The following is a 24655-nucleotide window of genomic DNA, read 5'->3' as shown; positions in this document are numbered from 1 at the left end:
CAAGTAAAATGAAATCCTTGACAACTTCGATATTTTCTCTGCTTATCACAATGGCGCTTATTGGTCCAGTTGTGAGAATTTTTGTTTTCTTTATGGTGAGGTGTAATCCATACCGAAGGCTGTAGTCTTTGATCTTTATCAGTAAGTGCTTCAAGTCCTCTTCACTTTCAGCAAGCAAGGTTGTGTCATCTGCATATTGCAGGTTGTTAATGAGCCTTCCTCCAATCCTGATGCCATGTCCTTCCTCATATAGTCCAGCTTCTCGGATTATCTGCTCAGCATACAGGTTGAATAAGCTTGGTGAAAGGCTACAACCTGGATGTATACCTTTCCTGATCAACAGGTGTGATTATTAAAAATTACTTAGTTTCCTGAAAACGTTAGGTCTCACAAAAACCACACAGGGCTGGTGCATTACGTGTGAATGTTATGTATGTGATGTGTCATGGTGGAAGAAGGGGAAGAACCACTGGCCAAGGCTGTCTCTGATCCCTTTGGCTACCAACAGTGGTACACACATGTTGGTCAAAACTCAGTGTACCATATGGGCATGTGTATGTGTTTGTGTGTGCATACATGTACAAGGGTATGCCCCCTGGGCCTAGAGCACTCTGCTGAGGAGACCTTTGTCACCGGGCTTTCTAATGGCCTCCTTTCATTTTGCTCATTCTGCCTCAAATAACCTTAGAATTCTACTTAAGACCCCCTGGCTTACCCTGGCACAACTTTCTCAGAACTCAGTGTTCCAGGCAGAGAAGACCCTTGCCCCACCTTGTTCACCCTTAAATCCTTGTCAGCATCCTGCCAGCTTTTACTGGGCAGAGCATGTTCTGGGTCCTTCTCTAAAGGAAACGCGTCACTATCACTTTACCTTTCTTATCAGTGTGGGAAATCAGTCACTTTCCCAATAGGTAAAGGTATTAAGATGAAGAATTTAGAAAGCCATGAGTCTTTTCTCCCCTACTCCCCTTCTGACTGATCTGCTAACCTTTCAGATCTATTACCATGGGGAGCCCATTCCTGTGACAGTGACTGTGACCAATAACACAGAGAAAACAGTGAAGAAGATTAAAGCGTCAGGTAAGAACTTCCTTTCAAAAGTGGAGCGCAGTCATCTAGGTTTTCTCAATATTGTCCTGTTTCCTAAGGGTCCGTCCTCTGGTCAGCTTTTCTGGGCCCTTGGATTGCTTATGTGTCTCGACTGTCATAGTCAGCAGGATCTTAGATGGAGGAAAGGCCTTATAAATGTCATCTCAGTCAACGTCCTGCCCAGTTTATCACCAGTTTACCAACTGCTTTGGAGTTGACTCCAACTCATGGCGACCCAATGCATGTCAGAATAAATTATGTTCCATAGGATTTTTACGGCTGATTTTTTGGAAGTACATCACCAGTCCTTTCTTCCAGGTGCCTCTGGGTAGACTTGAACCTCCCACCTCTGGTTTAGCAGCTGAGTGTGTTAAACGTTTACACCACCCAGGACCTTCCCAGCTTAGGACTGACTTCTGTCTTAGGACAACATCCCTGCCAGGTTGTCTTCCTGTCTTCCCATGGTCATGCCTTCCTGGAAGGGCCTTACCCTGCCAGATGGTGGTGGGGGAAGCCACAGGGGGACTTTTCCTTCTGTGATCAGTGATTAATTTTGTTTGCCAATGCACCATATAGTGGGGAAAAGCACTGGATTTGAAACCCCTGGGCCTAACTGTGGGCATGGAAAGTGTAAGTCCTAACTCCTGCCCCCAGGAGCGGCTCCCTGTCTACTTTCTCAGGTTTGTAAACCTCTAAGGGAACGTGCTTTGTGCAAGGTAAAATGCTCTTGTCGGGCCTTGAGTCACCATGGTGTAATGGCCGAGCCTCGCCTTCAGGGCTGTGGGACTGCAGGAAAGGCGCCTCCTGCAGGCTTTTGCCACATGTTTCCTCAGCTTGAAGGGCATCAAAATGCCCTTGTGGTTCCTGGGTGCTGTCGAGTCGATTCCGACTCATAGTGACTCCATGTGACAGAGTAGAACTGCCCCATAGGTTTTCCTAGGCTGTAATTGTCCTGGAAGCAGGTTACCACAGCTTTCTCCCAAGGAGCGGCTGGTGGGTTCCAACCACCAAGTGTTCGGTTAAGCAGCTCAGTGTTTAACCACTGCACCAGCAGGGCTGGAAGGGCATCAAAGTGCAGGGGACAGTCTTAAGTGAAGTGTTTTTTTAAAACTGATTGAACAGAAACCAAAGAATGGGCTGCATAAAAAGATGCAAGGGGATGGCCTAGGAGGGTGACCTCTAGGTTCACTTCTAACTTAAACGTTTAATGGCCAAGACAATGTCATAGTGTCTTAGGGAACCAACTGTCCCTATTTGCCCAGGACAGAGATTTTCCAAGAGGTGGGACTTTCGGTGCTAAAATGGCGATCGGTCACCATGATATCATACACCACTTTCCTCTTTTTCCTCTCTACCCATCATAGATGAGGTGTAGGAATTTAGATGTATGCATACCAGAAAATCCTAGATTTTGTGTTGCTGATAAAAACGGAAAAACCAAACCCGTTGCCATCAAGTCTGTTTAACTCATGGCAACCCTACGTACTACCAAGTAGAACTGCTCCATAAGGTTTTCTTGGCCATAATCTTTACAAAAGCAGATCTCTAGGTCTTTCTTCCGAAGGTTGGTTTGAACCAACAACCTTCAGTTACCAGCCAAATGCAAACCGTTCAGGCTATCCAGGGACCTCACAGGAATGCTTAATTTGAACATTTTGGTTTTGTTTTCTGTTGATTTAATTCATACACCATTAGGGCTTTGCAGGACCTGGAGTTATTTGGCACACTGTCTGTGGTGTTCAATACCATGTTCCACAAAGTAGGGGGATTGGTAAGGTATCGTTATGGTATAAAATGATTTCTGAGAGTTTAGTGAGTCCTAACATCAAAGCCCCTAACTTGGGAAAGAAGCTGTCGAATTCCCGAAATGAAGCAGTGATAGGTTTCCATAGGCCTGGCAATGTGCTAAGTGCATCGAATCCGTTGTTTCTTTCAACCCTCAAACTTGATTTTAAAGGTTTAAGGTCATCTTTTTCATCCTTTCAAAGATCCTGTAGGGTCGTTATTATTGTTGTTGGGTGCTGTCAAGTCTTTTCTGACTCATAGCAGCCCTATAGGACTGCCCCATACGGTTTCCAAGGAGTGGCTGATGGATTTGAACTGCTGGCCTTTTGGTTAGCAGCTAAGCTCTTAACCACTATGCTGCCAGGGCTCCATAGGGTTAGTTAGATGCAGTTACCATTGCCATTTTACTGGTGGGAAACTGAGGCTCAGAGGAGCTAAATAACTCACCCCACAGTTAACAACTAAACTAGGGTCTCTATGAGTCAAAATTGATTCAATGGCCCACAACAACAAGTCTGGCTCTGGAGTCCCTGGTTGGCGCAAATAGACCTTGAGTCACCATAATGTAAACACGAAAATTTAGGATTTTCTAGTATTGATGAATGCGCTTGGCTGCTAACTGAAAGGTGGAGGTTTGAATCCACCCAGAGGCACCTCCGAAGAAAGGCCTGGATATCTACTTCTGAAAAAACAGCCATTGGAAATCCTATGGAGCACAGTTCTATTCAGACACACATAGAGGCACCATGAGTTGGAGTCAACTCCACAGTAACAGGTTTTCCTGGTAGTCTGGCTTCAGACCCCATCTTCCTAGCCACCTTGCTACCCCCAGGAATCAAGCCTGTGCTGCCTCCAGATGGTTTCTAGTGTGGAGAACCAGAAGGAGGCTGCTCAGTAAATAAGACAGAGGGTGTTGGAAGAAGGTGGGGTTTGGAGAAAGATCCAGTGCTGGAAGACTGTGTACCTTTGAAGGATACCCAGGGATGTCTCATGGGCAGCTGGAAATAGGTGAGCTCGGAGGAGAGGAGGGGGCTCTGGCTCATGGGTGGGAGTTATTGGTGAACAGAAACAACCTGAGGACTGAACCTGGAAGTCGCCGCATTTAAGCTGTGGGCTGAGAAAGACAAACCTGGGAGGCAGATGAGAATGGTGACCCATGAGGACAGTGTCCCATGAAGGCACACAGCTCGAGTGTGGTGTGGAGGGTCCCGTGCTAATTCACCCCACCCCTTCCTCCTCTGCAGTGGAACAAGTGGCAAATGTGGTCCTCTACTCCAGTGACTATTACGTCAAGCCGGTGGCCACGGAGGAAACGCAGTGAGTAGCGGTCGCACTTCGGCATCCTGGTCTGCCCTTCCTTCAGGTCAGGTTCCCCTTTTGCTGATCGCTGATGAGGGAACTCAAATGCTCAGCTGGCTCACCAGCTCTGCATGGTCTTCCCTTGTCCCACCTCAGGGGCTGCCAAAAATCTTAGCATCTTAACCCCGTCTTCACTTTACCCTGCCTCACCCATCTCCTGAGAGTTCTGAGAAATCAGCCCAACGGACAGAGGTGAGAGAAGTAAAGATGGAAACGTCACGTGTGGGAACAGCTGTGCCTTACTGTTTAGCCTTGGAATGAGTTGTCGTTGAAATCCTTTTTTTAATTTATTTTATTTGTTGCTGAGAATATACACAACAGAATGTACAACAATTCAGTTTCTACATGTACAACTCAGTGACGTTGATTACATTCTTTGAGTTGTGCACCCATTCTCACCCTCTGTCTTGGTCATCTAGTGCTGCTATAACAGAAGTACTGCAAGTGGATGGCTTTAACAAACAGTAATTTATTTTCTCACGGTTTAGGAGGTTAGAAGTCCGAATTCAGAGCGCTGGCTATAGGGGAAGGCTTTCTGTCTCTGTCAGCTCTGGAAGAAGTCCTTGTCTCTTTGAGTTTCTGCTCCCGGGTGATCTTCCTGTGGCTTGGCATGTGTCTTCCTGCATCTCTGCCTGCTCACTTGCTTGTTTAATCTCTTTTATATCTCAGAAGAGATTCACTTAAGACACACCCTATACTATTCCTGTTTCATTAACATAACACAGAAAACCCATTGCCCGATGGGATTATAACCACAGGGATTGGGGTTAAGATTTACAACACATATTTTGCGGGGGGCACAATTCAATCCACAACACCCTCCTTTTCAGAGTTGTTCCTCCCCTGTTGACATAAACTCACTTCTCCCTAAGCTTCCTGTTTAGCCTTTGAAGTTGAGGTTGTCAATCTGGAGTTGTTAGGAATTAGATACGACTTTTGCCCTGGCAGATCACCAAAGCACCCGCCAGCCCAGGCAAGGGTTCTCTGTCTTTTGATCTTCTCATCAATGTGAACCTCTTGTACCAATGGCAACTGGATCAGAAGGATGTATGCATTTTTAGCCCCTTGTCAGGAATGGCTCTTCTCCCTTGATTAGAATAAAAAGCAAATGAGAATACTGTGATGGCTCCTTCGGGCTGTACTGAGAGACCTGCTCCGTTATACTTTGCGCGAGATGGTCAGATGTTGTCGTTAGGTGCCGTAGGGTCAGTTCCAACTCATAGCAACCTTATGTACAAACCCTGCCTGGACCTGCACCATCCTCACAGTCATTGCTATGTTTGAGTCCACTGTTGCAGCCACTGTGTCAATCCATCTTGTTGAGGGTCTTCCTCTTTTTCGCTGACCCTCTACTTTACCAAGGGTGATGTCCTTCTCCAGGAACTGGTCCCTTCTGATAACGTTAGTGTCCAAAGTATGTGAGATGAAGTCTTGCCACCCTTACTTCCACGGGGCATTCTGATTGTACTTCTTCTAGGACAGATTTGTTCATTCTTTTGGCAGTCTGTGGTATATTCAGCATTCTTCGTCAACACCATAATTCAAAGGTGTCAATTGTTTTTCCGTCTTTCTTATCCATTGTCCAGCTTTCCCATGCACCTTAGTCTTCAAAGTGACGTCTTTGCTTTTGAACACTTTAAAGAGGTCTTTTGCAGCAAATTTGCCCAATGCAATGCATCATTTGATTTTTTGACTGCTGCTTCCATGGGTCAGATAGGTTCATTGAATATACAGGCTTCTGGGTATTATGCACCCCCCACCCATCCACCTTCACCTTCAGAGGAGAATTCTGGAAGCTGTTTGTTTTTTATTTTTTTCTAAACAGCTTTATTGACTTATAATTCACATACCACACAAGTTGACCATTTAAAAAGTGTACCATTCAGTTGTGTACAACCGTCATCACAGGCAGTTTTAGAACATTTTCATCAACTCAGAAGGAAACCTTGTACGCTTTCCCCCTCTTTGTATAGCTGGCATATTCTAGACACTGTTACATGGGGAAAAAAAAATCCCAGGTAAAGGGATTAGGATGAAGAATTCAGTAAAAGCCTCGAGATTAAAAATACCACCTGTCTAAGTCATCTAGTGCTGCTATAACAGAAATACTACAAGTGGGTGGCTTTAACAAACAGAAATTCATTTTCTCACTGTTTAGAAGTCTAGACGTCCAAATTCAGGGCGCCAGCTCTAGGGGAAGCCTTTCTCTCTGTCGGCTCTGGAGGAAGGGCCTCGTCTCTTCAACTTCTGCTTCTTGGTTCCTTGGAGATCTCCATGTGTCTTGGCATCTCTCTTCCCCCATCTCTGCTTGATGGCTTGTTTAATCTCTTTTATTTATCTCAAAAGACACACCCTCCACTATTCCTGCCTCATTCACATAACAAAGACAACCCATTCCCAAATGGGATTATAACCACAGGCAAAAACACCCAAACCCAACTGCCTTTGAGTCCATTCCGGCTCACATAGGCCCCATAGGGTTTCCAAGGCTGTAAATCTCTATGGGCGCAGGCTGCTGTGTCTTTCTCCTGTGGAGCCCCTGGTGGTTTCGAACTGCCGACCTTTTGGTTAGCGGTCAATCACTTTAATCATCACACCACCAGAGCTCCTTAACCACAGGTGTAGAGGTTAGGATTTATGCCACTTATTCTGGGGGGACACAATTCAATCCGTGAACCACCATGCTCTTTTCTCCTTCTCTGACTTACCTGTTTCACCTCTATTTCCGTGGTGAACCCACTCCTGTGGCCAGAATTAGGGGAAGGCGGGCATCAGGAGAGACAAGCTGACTCACTAGGATAATATTACGTAACATTTAAAAGGCAACATTGGGATGAGGTATTGCTCAGCAGATTCAGACCTAAGTTTAAGTCCAGGTCTACAGGGGAGGGAAGACAGAAGGAACCCAAACATGCTGACTGGCTCCTTTGTGCCAGGCCTGGGTCTGTCCTCCTCTAGGGTACACCCTTGCTCACCCTGGTGCCCGGCTGGTCTTGGCCTTGCTCCCCTTTCTGCATATGCTCAGCAGTGACAAGCAGACGGTCTCTGGGCAGGTTTCCCCCTGCTAAACCATTGCCTTTGAGTTGACTCCAACTCCATAGGGGTTTTCTTGGCGGTAATCTTTATGACAGCAGATTGCCAGGCCTTTTTTCCTGGCACCACTGGGTGGTTTTGAACTGCCAACCTTTAGGTTAATAGTCGAGTACAAACCCTTTGCGCCACCCAGGGACATTTTTTTCCCCCTAACATACACCTCATTATCTGGTCTTCTTTCCAGTTCTCAGGGGCATTTTGAACCAAAGTGCTTCCAGGAAACTGGGAGCCATTGTAGGGTCCCCCAAGGATGGGGGAGAGAGTGGAAGCAGCTCTGGATCAGGTAAGGGGTCCCAAACTAGAGGCCCCTCAGAAGGCTACAAAGCAGGAGCCAGGTCCCAGAACCCCATGGCTACCCCAGGCTCTGGTGGGCACACTTCACAAAATCAGGTCAGACCTGACTCCCGGCCACCGTCCACCATCCAGTCCCAGGTCCCAGAAGCCTTGGAAGAAAGGCCTGGCAATCTAGTTCCAAAAAATGGGCATGAAAACCCTACGAAGCACAGTTCTACTCTGACACACACGGGCACCATGAATCAAGGTCTACTCCAGCAACTGGCTCCTGAGATGGCATTTCAGACTTGCAGCCTGCCTGGGAACAGATGAAGGAATGGCCCTGGTGCAGACCCCGGGGCAGTCTTCAGGACCTCGTCCTCCTTTCTGGCCAAGGGCAGGAGACGGTACACCAGAGAGCACTGGCCCGGGCTGCAACACTGGGCTCTGTGGGCAGAGAGACCTGGGCCTGCCCTTGTGGCTGAGCAGCCACGGGCATGACTCATGTCTGTAAATGGGGACCCGAGAGCCCTACCCGTCACGGGGTGGAGGAGAAAGAGGTCAGAGGCACATGTGTGAGTGGTAGCACCCATTCTCCAGCCCCAGACGCTGCTGCAGAACCTGGACACACTCGGAGCTTAAGGAAATGTCCCAGGGTTGCTGCCAGCCAGCTCTGAAATTTCACTAGTGATGGTCTAGAAACTTCCTGTAGGGCCTCAGAGGGTCTCTATGAATTGGAATCAACTCAACAGCAATGGTTTTTGTTTTTCTTGTAAGGCAGATTCACAAGCACCTGAGCTCACCTTTTCTGGGAGCTTTGGGAAAAATGCTTGATGACAAATACGGCCTTGTGGAGTTGATGGCGGCTTTTGTGGTTCTGAGAGGCAATGAACCAACTCTGCTCTGCTTTTCTCCCTCCAGAGAGAAAGTGCCCCCAAACAGCACTTTGACCAAGACGCTGACCCTGGTGCCCTTGCTGGCCAACAACCGCGAGAGGCGGGGCATCGCCCTGGACGGGAAAATCAAACACGAGGACACCAACCTGGCCTCCAGCACCATGTGAGTGCGGGGCTGGCCTGGGGCTGGGAGTGGCAGTGGCCTGCTCCCCCTTCTTGTTTTACCCCTCTGGCCTCAGGGGCTGCGCCGGCGAGATGACAGAGTGGGAGTTTATGTGCAGACTGAGTAGCCCCAATAAGAAGCCAATGCCCACCCCTATGGACTCTGGAGACAGCCCTGTGCCAAACCCCAGCTTACCCTCCGCAACCCTGGGAAAATTACTTGAGTTCTCTGAGACCCTCAATTTTCCCATCTGTAAAGTGGGGCACTGACAGTTCTTATCTCATACAAGGACTGAGACAACCAACGTAGTGTGGTGCCCAGCACACATTAAGTGGTCAATAAACATCGGCCACTATTTTTTTTTTTACCAACATGGAAGTCTCTACACCTTTGATAAGGAGATCGAAGTTCAGCCAGAATGAGGGACTTGTCCAAGGTCACCTGGTCAGTTAATGACCAAGCAAAGTCCCACTCCTGACCTTGTGCTTTTTGTTTCTCCCTCAACTTGAGGGCTGCCTTCTAGGGCCCTCAAAAGTGAACCTACAGAAGAACCTGGGTTAACAAATGTGTGTGTGTATGCCTGTGTGTGTGTGTGTGTGTGTCTTCCAGCAAGAAAGATCACAGTGTGACAGCTTACAGGTAATCTCAGGCGTGGGTTAAAAGCATATCCTGTCCCCAGCTTCTGTTTGGCCGAAGGGGTGGGGCCTCGGGCTCACACCCCTTTCTCCTTGGGTGGCAGCGTCTCTCCACACAGTGCTTGGCTACGCTCCACAGTTGCAGACAAGAGGCATTTTGCCCTTTAAAAGAGCTGCTCTGGTGAACTGGGAACATCGTGGTCCCATCAGGAGACACGACCCAGCGCAAGGTGCCTGCGCTGGATCGTGTCTCCTCCCAGGCCCAGAACCTTCCTTGCTGTAACTCCAAGCCTCCTTCTCAGCCCCCTCCCCAGACCTCTTGACACAGACCTTCCTTGCCTTCTGTCTTCAGCCTCCCTGGCTAGGTTTTCCAGCCTTATTCACATATTTTAGCTAGTATTTCATGATTTTTTTCATACCTTAATTCCTGCTATTAAAAAAACAAAAAACAAACCTTCATCTAAAGTACAATTAAAAAAAAAAACACTAAAACAGAACAAAACCATTCTGTCAAGTTGCTTCTGACTCATTGTGACCCTGTGGGACAGAGTAGAGCTGCCCCATAGGGTTTGCAAGGAGCGGCTAGTGGATTTGAAATGCTGACCTTCTGGTTAGCAGCTGAGCTCTTAACCACTGCACCACCAGGCTGAATAGTCACGTCTCCCATGTTGGATCATGTGAAATAATAACCTGTGTTAAGATGCCCAGCACGACACCTGTTACTGTTTGGAGCTCCACCTATCAGTGGACGCTGGACGTAGGGGTTTTGCCGCAGAAATAACTTGATGCCCTTGGCACCTTCAGTCATTCACTGAGCTCTCGCTCCATGCCAGGCAGGATGCCGGGGGCTGGGGGCTGTGGAGATAAAGACAGGGGCAGTCACCAGTCCCCATGATGGGGCTATAATAGAGGGTCCGCGTGCTTGGCCCTGAGCAGGAGCATAAAGGAGGGACACCAGCACTGTCTGCTGGGGTCCAGGGAGCAGAAAAGGGGGAGGGGGCACTCAGGGGCAGGTTGATGTTTGGTCAGCTCTGACACAGGAGAACAAGGTGGCCAAAGCAGGCAGAGCCCAGATCATAGAGTGGCAGCTGTGCCATATTTAGGCTCGAACCTAGAAGGTCTTTCTGGCTTCGGTGAGGTGGCACGTGTGCACTCAGGGAAAAAGCCTGACCTGGGGGAGAGAAATGATAGAGATAATCCAGGCAGGAAAATGGTGGGAGGAATGGTGGGCTTGCCAGTTGGCTGGTTATGGCAAGTGGGGGCTGAGGAGGACATGATTTCTGGCTGGATGGCCCGATCCACCAACATCAAAGGAGAAGGAGGAACACTTTGTTGTCTTTGAGCTTCTAGAGGGAAACACCAAGCTACAATGCACGAAAGGACCTCTCCCTCACCCCAAGTATTTAAAGCTCTGGGATTTTGACAGTGTTGCTGTAACAGAGGAAACCCCAGTGGTGTAGTGGTTAAGAGCTACGGCTGCCAACCAAAACGCTGGCAGTTCGAATCCACCAGGCGCTCCTTGGAAACTCTATGGGGCAGTTCTACTCTGTCCTATAGGGTTGCTATGAGTCAGAATCGACTCGAAAGCAACAGGTTTGGTTTGTTTTTTTGGCCATAACAGAAATACCACCAGTGGGTGGCTTAAACTAACACATATTTATTTTCTCACAGTTCAAGAGGTTCCAAGCCCAAGTTCAGGGAGCCAGCTCTAGGGGAAGGCTCTCTCTCTGTTGGCTCTGGGGGAAGGTCCTTGTCTCTCTCAGCTTCTGTTCCTCTGTTCCTTGGTGATCTCCATGTGGAATGTGTCTTTCCCTCCCTTTGTGCTTCCCTCTGTGTGTCTAATCTGCTCTTTTTACTTCTTGAAGGTGACTGGTTTAAGATTAGCTCTACACCCATAGAAGCCCTGGTGGTGCAGTGGTTAAGAGCTCAGCTGCTAACCAAAAGTTCAGCAGTTTGAATCCACCAGCAGCTCCTTGGAAACCCTGTGGGCAGTCCTACCTGGTCCTGTGGGGTCACTATGAGTTGGAATCACCTCGAGGGAGGGTAACGGGACCGATACGGCCTCATTAATATAACAAAGAAAATCCTAATTCCCAAATGGGATTACAGCCCCAGCTCTAGGGGTTTAGGATTTATAACACATATTTCTGGGGGACACAGTTCAGTCCAGAACTATGCGGTTTCTGGCTGGGTGACCAGATAGATCTACTAGCGTCAATGGAGGTGGAGCACTCTGCCCTCTGAACTTCCAGAGAGGAAAAGCAAAGCTATATTGCTTGAAAGGACCCCCTCCCCTACCCCCAAAACATAAAGCTCTAGGCTTTTGAGAGCTTGGTGAAGTTTTCCCTTCCCCAGGAAGAGCCCTCCAGTGGGGCTGACCTGGATAGAAGGAGAAGGAGCGTGTTTATCTGGTCCTTGGTTTCTGTGGCTGTCTCCATTCTTCTCCTTGTCTTTTCTGTCTGGGCAGCATTAAGGACGGCATAGACCGGACGGTGCTGGGGATCCTGGTGTCCTACCAGATCAAGGTGAAGCTCACAGTGTCAGGGTGAGTGTCCTGGTCCCAACACCTGCCTGCTCTGTCTTGGCCTTCGACATTTGAACTGTCCCTTTTCTGAAGGGTTGGGAGACAGAAAGGAAGGGAAGGTTCACCGGGTCTATCTACGGATCACCAAGTGGAGCTTCGGAGAGACTACATTTGCGTCGTTTCACAATCCTCCCCGCTGTAACGTTAAGTGGGAAAAGGTAGAAAAGCTGCTGATGAAACATGCGCACAACCAGAACAGCGCCGCTGCAAAAAGAGATGTGCATATGCACACGCAGGGAGCCCTGGTGGCGTAGTGGTTGAGCACTCGGATGCTAACCAAAAGGTTAGCGGTTCGAACCCACCAGCTGCTCCATGGGAGAAAGATGTGGCAGTCTGCTTCCGTAAAGATTACAGCTTTGGAAACCCTGTGGAGTGGTTCTACTCTGTCCTACAGGGTTGCTGTGAGTCAGAATATACTCAACAGCAATGGGGAGGAGGGAGGTGAACGCACAGGCGATGCAACTGGTTGTGCAGACGTGACAGTCAGCTTCATGTCACATCGTATTTTGGGGGAAAAAACGGCAGCTACAATATGAGCTCTCAGTAAACCTTCATTCATTTGTGCCTGAGGAGGTACCCACCCACAAAGCGGTGACCTTTCCTTTCCTTCCCATCTACTGGCTGTAACGACAGGATTTAAGAACCTCCTTTTCAACAAGACCCTAGAGATCTTAGAGTTTGGAGGAAACGGCTTTCCATTGATGTTGGGGGAATTAATCCCATTTCTTTAACCTCACCGAAAGGGAAAAACTCTTGGATTCTCATTTTCGTTTCCAAATTCCATTGCTAAAGGCTCTGGCCTTTTACCTGGATGACCTTTGCTAGTTCAGCCATTAAAAAAGGACCACCTACATGTCCATATTTCTAAGTAGATAAAGAGTTTCTGGAATTTTGCTTTGGGCAACAAAATAGAAGGGCTATTTTGCGCATTTGGTCCACATAGTGTTTATATTTATTGTGGTTGTCAAAATGCACAGTGTTTTCCCTGAGATGATCTAAAAACAGGGTGGAGTTTTTTTTAACGGTCAAGATCAAACAGCAACAGGTATTTCACAATGGCTGGGGAGAATTTCTGATCCTGTGCTTTGTCCTGGAACCACCGGGCTTGAACCTTTAGGTTCCTCTTCTGAACTGACCCTCTTGGGAAGGGATGAACTCACACATGGAGGGGAAGAGTTAAGCTGACCAGTAAGGGGGCACAGGCCCTGGGGCTGTGAGTTAGCGAAGGCTGAGGCTGGAGCTTGTCCCGCCTCTGGGCGATGAACAAGAAAGCTGTGTTAGTTTGGGTGGACTGTCTGTCTACAGACTTGTTTGTTTTTGTTCCCTAGCTTTCTGGGAGAGCTCACCTCCAGGTAAGCCTCTTCACCTTTCTTCTCTGCTTGATTCCCAGGATGTCAGGACAGCAAATCTGGGTTCAAATACAGTATCTGGTAAAATCTGGTCCCGGGGCAGTTGTGCCCAGAGGTGTTGGGGAATGAAGACACTGCCTTCAGATACATCAACACGATGTGGCTGAGCTGGGAGGCTGGGATGCTTGTTTAAGACAGTAGCTGGGCCTGTACCTGGGCGAGGACACACACACACACACACACCCCCTGAAAACTGGTTCTCTCCATGTGGCTGTCTTTTTTTTTTTTTAGTTGTGGTAAAATACATATAATATGAAATTTGAATTTTTAACCATTTTAAATTGTTCAATTCAGTAGCAGTAAGTACATTCACAACATTGTGCAGCTGTCACCACTGTCCAGTCCCAGAATCTTTCCATCACCCCAGAAAGAAACCCCACGGCCATTAAACCATCAATCCCTATGTCCCTTCCCTCTCGCCCCTGCCTACTGCTAACCTACTTTCTGCCTCTATAGATTTGCCGATTGGGGGACATTTCATAGACTTAAAAGCATGCAGTATTTGTCCTTTTGTGAATGGCCCTTCCGCTTAGCATAACGTTTTCGGGGTTCATCCATACTGTAGCGTGTATCAGTACTTCATTCCTTTCCATGGCCGAATAACATTCCATTGTGCAGATAGACCACGTTTCGTGTATCCATTTATCTGTTGTAGGACATTTGGGTTGTTTCCACCTCCCGGCATCGTGAATCGAGATTGCTGCCTTTTATTTAAATCACGCACAAGGAAGGAACAAGTTATGGAGTGCTTGAGACAGGCACTGACCTTCTATTCTCCTTTACTCCAGTGCCTGTCATCTCTTTCCCTCACATGGAATCCCAGGTATTCCTGTACACCTGGACCCCTTCTGCACCTGGGTCTGACAAGGTGGCTTCATTGTAAAGGGATGAGTTTGGATCAAAGGGGTGACCCCTGGGTAAGAAGCAGTGGGTCCTGGGTGAAGCAAGGAGTAACCCTTGCTGCCCCTCACCCCACTGTCTCCGCGCTTATCTGTCCGAATTTCCTTTCTGCTTTTTTTCCTGTCTCCTTTTCTCCCTTCTTCCTGGACAAATTCCAAGTTGCCCTGAAGCCCTTTGGCTTTGGGAATCCTGTAGACCCTCCCCACCCCTGTTCTGTCCCTTAGCAAGTGACCCTCTGCCCTGCCCCACAATATACCAGCCTCACATAGATTTTAAGATATAAAAGACAGTGCATTTCTTTGAAAAAAAAAAAAAAGTACCATTCTTTCTCCAGTATCTCACCTCTTTTGCCTCCACAATATCACATCACTGCAACCACTAGCCAGGAGTAAGGGGAGGTGGTCCTGTGGTAGGCTTCTCACCCTCCGTGTGGGAGGCCGGGGTTCAATTCCCGGCTGATCCCCCTCATGTGCAGCCATCACCCATCTGTCAGCGGAGGCTTGTGTGTTCCTACTATGCTAAGTGGGTTTCAGCAGAGCTTCCAGGCTAAGACTAGAAAGAAAGGCCTGGCGATCTATTCCAAAAATCAGCCAGCAAAACCCCTCTGGATCACAATGATATGATCCACAACCAGTCACAAGGACGGCACAGAATCTGGCAGAGTTTTGTTCCATTGGCCTGGGGTCACCATGAGTCAGGGGCTGATTCGACAGCAGCTAACCAACAACAACAAGAAGAAATACTAGCTGCCTTGGCCATGCTTACATGCAGTTTCGGGACCACATTCCAGGGAATACACTTAAAATTCTTCCTTGACCACTTCCTGACTTCTGGGTTTTTGTTTGTTTGTTTGTGTTTTGTTTTGTTTTTTTTAATTCCACTGAATTCTCGTTCAGCTTGAGCCTCAGGATTTTTGTGAATCTCTGCAGCCACAGTTCTCACAGCGTGGTTTATAATTGTGTGTGTGTGGTGTGTGTGTGTGCTGTGTGTGCGTTCTCACCAGTCTGCCTTCTCTTTCACAGTGAAGTGGCTACTGAGGTGCCGTTTCGCCTCATGCACCCCCAGCCTGAGGACCCAGGTCAGTCACCCCATTGTCTTGGCTTTCTCTAGGCATTTACTATTCATTCAGTCCTCATCTGCCCTGACTACCTCTCTGAGCGGGGCAGCCAGGTGCACAAGATTCCATTTCATTGGCAAGGTCACTGAGCTGGCCCCAGAAGGGTGAGCGTGTGTCCTTCCCGGCCCAGGTAGCTGGTGCACCTTTGGGTAGTGGGTGGGGGTGGAGCACCCTTGCCCTTCGATCAGGGACACTCCAGTCAGGCTTTATCAGGATGATTTAAAAGCGGAGGTTCTGCCATCAAGAGACCTGGATTTAGATTTAAAGATGGTTTAGGTGAAAAATAAGGAGCTCTACTGGTGCAGTGGTTAAAGTGCTCGGCTGTGAACTGAAAGTCTGTGGTTCAAACCCCCGGCCCAGCTGCTCCTTGGGAGAAAGATGTGACAGTCTGCTTCTGTAAAGATTTACAGCCTAAGAAACCCAATGGGGCAGTTTTACTCTGTCCTATAGGGTTGCTATGGGTCGGAATCGACTCAACGGCAATGGTTTTAGTTAGGCTTAGGTGGAAAATAAATTTGAGAGCCTGAGTTGTTTGCATTTCCTTGGAAAGGGAAGTCTTGCTCTCTGGCAGGCATTTAGAAGATGACAAATATTTCTGACGGTGGTGATTGTGAAGAGAATGCCAAAGCCACTGCCATGGAGTCGAATCCAACTCCTACTATAGCACGGAGTAGAACTGCCCTGTAGGGTTTCCAAGACTGTAAATCATCACAGAAGCAGACGGCCACATCTTTCTCCCTCAGAGTGGCTGGTGGGTTCTAACTGCCGACCTTTTGATTGGCAACCAATTGCTTTAACCACTACCAGGGCTCCCTGATGAGAACACAGCGCACTAGAAAAGAGGGTGGGCTCGGTTTCCGAGGCCTCTGCCCCTTGGAATTGTAAATCCATGGAGCCCCACGTGGAGGGAGAGAGTAAAAAAGCAAAGGTTGCACACCTCTGTGACTATACTAAAAACCGCTGGATTGCACACTCTAAATGGGTGAATTTTATGGGATGTGCATTACATCTCAATAAAGCTGTTTAGAAAAGTAAATGAAGCAGCAAAAATAATATAGGGCCAATCTAGAAAATTCTGAGGGAAAATTCTCCACTGTGTATTCTGGCGGCTTCATTGACACCGAAGAAGAAAGGACCAGTCTGAAGGAGAACTCTTCACAGTTACATTAATAAATGAACATTTTAAGTAAAAGGGTATAAACAAGCAGGGTATATTTTTCTCACACTTCATCAAGAGCTTTTCTGTACTGATGAAGAGATGACACTTAAAAATTAGAATGAGCCCCCATATTCACACTGGGGTTTGTCTCAAAAACACGGTTTCTCAAAGTATTTTTTCCAAATATTTTGGAAAAATTGTCTCTTGGGAGCAAGTCTAGCCATATATTTTTTTTTAAATAATATTTTATTGTATTTTTGATGAATGTTTACGCAGCAGTTCAGGTTCCCATTCAACAATTTCTACACGGGTTGTGCAGTGACGTTGGTTACGTTCTTCACAACGCGTGAGCACTTTCATTGTTTCCCTTCTGGTGGTTCCATTTCCATTAATCTAGTTTCCCTGCCTCCTTACATTCCTATCTTTGTTTTAAAGTAAACATTGACCATTTGGTCTCCTGTAGGTGATTTTTAAAAGGAGCACTGTACTTACAGATGGTATTCATTATTTTTTGAGCCAATTTGTTATTTAACTACAAGGTGACCTCAGGGGTTAGTTTCAGTTCAAGGTTTGAAGAGTATCTCAGAGCAACAGTCTCGGGGAGTCCTCTGGTCTCAACCAGCCCGGAGGTCTGTTTTTTTTTTTTTTAGCCTGGTTATACATTTTAGTACATTGTTGTATCATTACAATACTTTTTTTTTTTTTTTTTTTTAACTATGTGAGATCGAGATGCTTTCCGGTCTCTTTGAAGGGCATTTTAAAAGCTAGTCACCTGAGGAGATGTCGCCAACTTATGTTGGGTTGTTTTCTGGAGCTGTGGAAGGACTTTACGACTTAACCTGGGGAAAATGGAGTGATTCGTCCTTCACCTCCACGGACGACACTTCAATGTCACTCACGTTACAGCCGTCATGTTGAACACGACACTTGACAGTGTCAAGATTAAGCAGCGATCTTATGTGGCGTGAGATTTCAGGGAGGAACGTTTAGAACAAATAACCCGGATCTGATTTCCGAGGGTTTACGAGTCACCAAGTTGCCTTCCCAGGTGTGGGCTCACATCTCCCCTGCCTTGTTCCTGGCTGCCGGAAGTAAGTGGGTAGACTCTCAGCAGAGAAAGCAGAAGAGGAGTTAAGAAGCCCTGTCAGGGCCAAGGGGCACAGAACGAGTATGTAACGAGTGCTGGAGAAATGCGACCAGGTTTTTATCATCCCCACCTAGAGCATCTATTCTGAATCCAGCAGCTGCCTGATTGGATTCTTCCTCGTTGCCTGCTGCTTCAAGGCTGACAGGCCTAGTTAATGTCATTTTAGCACTTAGCCCTGGGCCTCAAGTGTGTTTCTTGTCCATGGGGTGCCTTTGATGCATCAGCCTCCTGTGAAGCCTGGTTAGCAGTCCTCCCAGGTGGGTACGGAGACAAAAGCAGCCCTCCGTAGTCCCTGGGTAGTGCAAACGGTTAAGGCACTCATCTGATGACTGAAAGGTTGGAGGTTTGAATTCATCCACAGGCATCTCAGAAGAAAGGCCTGGCCATCTACTTTCCCCAAAAAACAGCCACTGAAAACTCTACGGAGCTCAGTCCTACTCTGACATACAAGGGGCCGCTTCGAGTTCAAGTCGATGAAACAGCGACGGGTTTTTGGTTCTTTAACTTCACTTAGCACTTCTCTGCCCCCTACCTGAGGGTTGCACTGGTACTTTACTAGGTGGGCCAGAAAGCTAGAAACAAAGTAAAACAAAATAACAGCAATTATCCTGGGGTTGGGGGGGCATGCTGGTGACGCAAAGATTAAGTGCTCACCTGCTAAACGAAAGGCTGGTGGTTTGAACCCAGCCAGCCGCTGAGGGAGAGAGACCTGGAGATCTACTCCTGTAAAGATTACAGCCTAGAAAACCCTATAGGGGCAGTTATACTCTGTTATATGGGGTCGCTATGAGTCAAAAGGGATTTGATGGGCCCCAACAACAACAAAAATATCTCTGAGGATACAAAACATACATGAAAACACAACCCACTCTAAAAGATCAATGTGTTAGCAGAAATTGACAACCAAGAGGCTAGGGTGTGGTCCTTACACTTTTGTACATGCCTCAACCACTTCGGTGCTGGTTAAGCCCCAAGCACTTGGGTGCTGGTTAACCCCCAATAACCTGGGGTACTGGTTAACCCCCAACCACCTGGGGTGCCAGTTAGGCCCTAACCACTCTTCAGCCTTGAAGTTGGCCGTGGAAGATTCGTGGTAGGTCCCGGAGTGAGGGTCTTACGAACACCCTGGCACCTGGGACCTGGATGGGCCTGGAGAATACTTAGGGAGAAATACTTTGAAAAGAGAAGCAGTGTCAGAGAGTAGGAGGTGAATCAGGGAGGTGATCCTAAAGGTGAGATGTGGCTTGCTTCTTCTGAGGAGGTGAGGGTTGTGGTACTTCTTAAAGACAGCGATGGCTAAAAATACAGGGAGAAAAAAATCATTGAGGTTCCCCCTTCAAAGTCAAGACTCAACAATACAAACATGTTATTTAGGAACATAAAAATAAAAACCTGAGCAATTAAAAAAAAAATGCAGGAAGAAAAGGCAAAGAAGCAGAAATTAGTCACTACTTGTCCGTCAGTGGTGGCTTCCAGACTAAGACAAACTTGAAAGAAAGGCCTGGTGATCTACTTCGGAAAATCAACCAATGAAAACCCTATGGATTACAATAGTCCCATCCACAACCGATCACGTGGATGGTGCAGGGCTGGATGACGTTTTATTCCATTGTGCGTGAGTTGGGAGCTGAATGGTTGGCAGCTAACAACGACAACATTATGAATTCCCTGGTGGTGCAGTGGGTAAGAGCTCGGCTGCAAACCAAAAGGTTGGCAGTTCAAATCCACCAGCTGCTCCTTGGAAACCCCATGGGGCAGTTCTACCCTGTCCTATAGGGTCACTATGAGTCAGAATCAACCTGATGGCAATGGGTTAGGCCTTATTATCCCTCAAACTATAAAGTCATCTAAATGAGAAAGCAACTTTCTGGATATAGCTATGATACGGAATTTATGCTAATAGATCTCTCTTTCTCTCCCCTGTATTTTGTGCTTACAGCAATGGCAAAGGAAAGGTGAGCTACTCAACACTGCCCTCAAGTCCTCCTGTGTCCTGTGACTTCCCTCCTCCAGCACAGAAACCCAGTCTCTGGTTCTTGTCCTGCACTCTCAGACCCACCCCTTGCCGTTCCGTCTGCTCCCTAGTCCTTAGCGTGTGCAGTTATCGTCCTGGGCCTGTCGATGTGCTCTGTGCAGTCCTTCGCTGTTCTCCCATTGCTGTGTAAGAGATTTTAACTGAAAAGTTATGGAAAGAACACAGCGAGGCCCCTGTTCTATCAAGTAGGAAAATCTTACTCAGTTCTCTGAGGCAAAATGAAGACCAGGCATCTTCGGTTTCCCTCACGGTTTCATCTTAACCTTTGAAGACTGCGTCGTGATCAAAATGTCCTTTGTTTGATTTTAGTTTTCAGGATGAAAATTTGGTGTTTGAGGAGTTTGCTCGCCAAAATCTGAAAGATGTGGTGGAAACCGAGGAAGGAAAGAAAGACAAGGAAGAGGACGAATGAAGAGGTGGCCGGGGAGGGGAAGTGGCCTGAAGTTAGACCAGGCGACTGGCGAAGCCTGAGACTTAGCACTTTAGAGTGATGCTAGAGAGAAAGCACGAGTCTTCGTTACAGAAATAAAGTTGTGCGTCTTGCCCTGTTTGAGTCGGGCTGATTTGCTGGGGAGGCTAAGCTGATGTCGCTGACACAGAAGCTGTAGACTTCAGGGTCCCTGGCATCTTCAGGGAGTGGCCAGGGAGGCCAGCCATGTACAGAAGGGCTTGACCCTGACTACTCATAACTTACGCTGGGATGACCTCACGAACATAACCAAGAAAACCCTATTTCCAGACAGGATCACGTCCGCAGGTACAAAGGTCAGGAACTCAACATGTGTTTTGGGAGGGATACAATTCAATCCACAGCAAGCATTAATAATGATGATACCGACACAGGCAGAAGCCTGGGCCTTTGGCCTGTGAGTCTTCAGGGCCAAACACAGTCACCTGTTCCTTTGTCCTCTGTGCTAAGGGAATGGCATGGTATCGGGGTAACCTAGTACCTTCTCTAAGGGAACCCAGGCACAGGGACTATCAGGGTGACTCATTCCTTGAGGCTTCTAAGACTCTCTGTCCATGGTCTCCCTGGGCCCTCCCCTCCAGTTGTCCTCCAGACCCAAAGTTGGCTCTGGTTGGCTCCTCCAGGAGCCTTGGGCCAAGCCGTGATCCAGGGATTCATCTTACTGTGCCTGGTGGGAGCTGGGCACTGGGGAGAAGACCAGCTGTGGGGTCCCTACATCACTTGACCCCAGGACATCCTGAGTCAGGGTGGACATTAATAGGCCTGACCTTTGGAACAGTGCAGGTGGGGAGAGCCAGAGAAGAGTGCTGAAAGACAAGCCCCTGGAGACCAGAGGTCAGAACAACCCTTGTACGCCCAGTTATTTTGGTACCAAAGCATCGGACACAAACCTCCAGGTGCTGGCTCTGTTTGTGGGCTGCAGCTGGCCACCTGGGGAAGGCAGGAAGTGAGCAGAAAACAGAATGTGGAAGCTTGGCTCGGCTCTGCCTGCTCACATGCTCTGCCTGCTCACAGTGGGTCATCTCTGCTGGCACAGCCCTCCGTGTGCAGCTGGCCGTGGGCCCTGGGTTTGGGGGCAGGTGCAGCGGAAGAAGCAGACTGTGAAGGGGTTGAGGGTGCTACCTGGTTGGCGCATGTGCTGAAGTGTAAGGACCACTCCCTGGCCTCTTGGTTGTCAATTTCTGCTAACACATGGATCTTTTTGACTGGGTTGCTTTCATGTATGTTTTGTATCCCCAGAGATGTTGTTGTTGTTGGGGGCTGTCGAGTCTATTTTGACTCATAGGGACCCCAAGTAACAGAACACAACTGCCCCCATAGGGTTTTCTAGGCTGTAATCTCTACAGGAGGAGATCGCCAGGATTTTCTCCCTTAGCTGGCTGGGTTCAAATCAACAACTTTTCAGTTATCAGAGAGAGTGGTGGCTGAAAACTTGGGAGAAAGCTCTGCAATCAGCAAGCAAAGGTTCAGTGAAGCAGTGATATGTGCCAAATAGGAGGGCCTGCCAGGTACCTTGCAGGTGTTACCACGAATGGTTCCAACGATGCTTGTGAGTTGGTACTGTCATTCCCATTTGTTAGATGAAGAAGCTGGAGTTCAGAGCTTGGCTGCTAACCAAAAGGTTGGCAGTTTGAATCCACCAGCTGCTCCCTGGAAATCCTATGGGGCAATTCTACTCTGTCCTATAGGGTCGCTATGAGTTGGAATTGACTGGACAGCAGCAAGGTTTTTTGTTTTTGTATATACTTGACCAAAGGTAGTGGTAGAATTCTCACCTTCCATAGGGAGACCTGGGTTTGGTTCCCGGCCAATGCATCTCATGTGCAGCCACGACCCACCTGTCAGTGGAGGCTTGCAGGTAGCTTTGATGCTGCACAGGTTTCAGCAAAGCTTCCAGACTAAGGTGGACTAGGAAGAAAGGCCTGGCAACCTACTTCTGAAAATCAGCCAGTGAAAACCCTGTGGATCACAGTGGTGTGATCCACAATCAATCATGGGGATGGAGCAGGGGATGGCACAGAACCGGGCAGTGTTTTATTTTCTTGTGCATGGGGTCGCGGTGAATCTGGGGCTGACTCAACAGGAGCTAAGAACAACAATGTGTACCTTATCTAAGGTCACATAGCTAGGGAGAGTCGGAGCCAAAACTTGAGCTCTGGTTTCTCTAACTCCAGAACTGTAGCCACCCTAGGGTGCTAAATAAGAGAGTCCGAGAGTTTGTTGAGTCAGGAGCTGTGGCTGGAGGAGGAAATGAGCATTTATGGCTCAACTATGGCTGCCTTTCTTTCTAAAGTTCTTATTGAGAAAATTGTAGATTCCCTCGTGGCTGTAGGAAATAATACAGAGAGATCCTATAAACCCTTCACCCAGTTTTCCCAATGGTAACATCCTTCAGCACTCTAGTGCAGCCTCACAACCAGGATATTGACATGGACACAGTCCACCCATCTCATTCAGGTTTCTCGTTTCACCTGTGATCCTGTGTGTGTAAATTTAGTTCTGCATAAGGTGTACAGTAATTCACTTCTCTTTAAGTGTCTGCTTTCCTACTCCTTTGGCATTTTTTATTGCTTTTCTCCAGGTCAAATTCCATCACCTAGTTTATTCACCCTTGGATGGGGTGGGTGGGGTTGGAGTTGGGAACATGCAAAAATGTCAGGAGGTGTTTTTGGTGGTCACAAATCCTGGGGCCGGGGAAGTTACATGTTACACACAGCGAAGAAATATCTAGCTCCAAATGTCAGTCATAACCTTGGTTAGAAGCCAAATCAGACTACTCCCATGCCTTCAAGTTAGGGGAGTCCTGGTGGTACAGTGGTTGAGTGCCCAGCTGCTAACTGAAAGGTTGGCGGTTTGAATCCACTAGTGGCTCCAAGGGAGAAAACACCTGGCGATTTGCTCCCATAAAGGTTATAGCCTAGGAAACCCTATGGGGCAGCTCTACTCTGTCCTACAGGGTCACTATGAGTCCTACTGGACGGCAATGGGTTTGGTTTTTTTTTTTAATGCCTTCGAGTTCACTGTTTACACATTCTAACGTTCTTTTTGACAAGAGGCGGACGTCTTGTTTGCATGTGCTGTGAAAAGGATTAGGTTAGACGTGAAGTGTGTTATTACTGCCATCTTGATCTACCCTCAAGGTGGGGTAACCTCAGGGAGCTGTGTGTCATTAGAGATGATTCAGTGGGTGACTCACTCTGTAAAGAGGCTCCGGAGGGCGGGGGTGTGCTCTGACGGAGTGTGCTCTCACCGGTAGGGGCGAAGCTGTGGGGGAGTCGATCCCTCTGCCCTGTATGAGATCTCTGGGGAAACACACCACGCATTCACAGGGGCAACAAAAAGGCTTCTTCCTTCTTCAGAGAAAATTCATGCCAGAGTTGTGTGTCTCTGATTGAAGAACAGAATTCACACACAAGCCTGATGCTTTTTTTTTTTTTTTTAAAAAGCCTTTTTATTTTAGAATAATTTTAGATTTACAGAAAAGTTGCGAAGGTAATACAGAGTTCCCATATACACCATGTTTCCCCCCCGTGCCCCTCCCAAAATCGCCATCGATGGAAACCCTGGTGGCGTAGTGGTTAAGTGCTACAGCTGCTAACCAAAGGGTCGGCAGTTCAAATCCGCCAGGCGCTCCTTGGAAACTCTATGGGGCAGTTCTACTCTGTCCTATAGGGTCGCTGTGAGTCGGAATCGACTCCATGGCACTGGGTTTGGTTTGGTTGGTTTGGTGGAGTTGATGCCAACCCATAGCAATGCTATAGGGCAGAGTAGAACTGCCCTACGGGTTTTCCAAGGCTGTAATCATTACCAAAGCAGACTGCCACATCTTCCTCCCGAGTTGCGGCTGGTGGATTTGAACCACTGATCCTTCGATGAGCAGCTGAACTTTTAACCACTGTGCCACCAGGGCTCCTTCCCCATGCCCAATTTCTCATATTATTAACACTGTACACTAGTATAGAACATTGGTAACAATTACTGAAGCAGTATTGATACATCAGCTCCTAAACACAAACAAACAAACCAACAAACCCGGGGCTGTCCAGTCGATTCTGACGCAGTGCCACCAGGGCTCCACATTCGTTCCTGGGTAGTGCAAATAGTTAATGTTCTCTGCTGGTAACCGAAAGGGTAGAAGTTCGAGTCCACCCAGAGGCACCTTGGAAGACAGGCCTGGCGATCTACTTCTGAAAATCGCTATGAAAAGCCCTGATGGAGCGCAGCTCTCCTCTGACACACGAGGTCACCATGCTTCGGGGTCTGTTGGACAGCAACTGGTTATTATTAATGATACTTTATGTCACTAAAAGTCCATACTCTCTTCAAATTTCCTTTGTTTTTACCCAGCGTCAGTTCCAGGATCCTATCCAGGATCTCATGTTACGTTTGGTTGTCATGTCTCTTTAAGGATCCTCTTGGCTGTGACTGTTCTTTTACTTTTTCATAATTGCAGATATACCCTTATTGGCCAACAGCTTCTACCTCCCAACTCTCACGTGCTCTCACTCGTTCATGCCCATGATCTTTTGCCTCTAAGATGAT

General features: G+C 47.8%; 1 protein-coding gene across 1 annotated transcript in view; it reads left to right on the top strand.

Moving 5' to 3' along the window:
- Nucleotides 1–22689, top strand: part of SAG (S-antigen visual arrestin) — a 40232-nt gene extending 17543 nt beyond the window's left edge. Inside the window, exons 8-15 of the mRNA XM_023557751.2 lie at nucleotides 996–1080; nucleotides 4119–4191; nucleotides 8521–8658; nucleotides 11761–11838; nucleotides 13206–13229; nucleotides 15209–15264; nucleotides 19549–19564; nucleotides 19954–22689. Of these exons, the coding sequence (XP_023413519.1) occupies nucleotides 996–1080; nucleotides 4119–4191; nucleotides 8521–8658; nucleotides 11761–11838; nucleotides 13206–13229; nucleotides 15209–15264; nucleotides 19549–19564; nucleotides 19954–20056 (573 nt within the window). The 3' untranslated portion in view covers nucleotides 20057–22689. The remainder of the gene's footprint in view (nucleotides 1–995; nucleotides 1081–4118; nucleotides 4192–8520; nucleotides 8659–11760; nucleotides 11839–13205; nucleotides 13230–15208; nucleotides 15265–19548; nucleotides 19565–19953) is intronic.
- The last annotated feature ends 1966 nt before the right edge of the window (nucleotides 22690–24655 follow it).

This window comes from Loxodonta africana, chromosome 6 (genome assembly GCF_030014295.1).
Source record: "Loxodonta africana isolate mLoxAfr1 chromosome 6, mLoxAfr1.hap2, whole genome shotgun sequence".
Taxonomy (NCBI): Eukaryota; Metazoa; Chordata; class Mammalia; order Proboscidea; family Elephantidae; genus Loxodonta; species Loxodonta africana.
The sequence above is the reverse complement of the archived record's forward strand: the minus strand, read 5'-3'. Positions and strand labels throughout refer to the sequence as shown.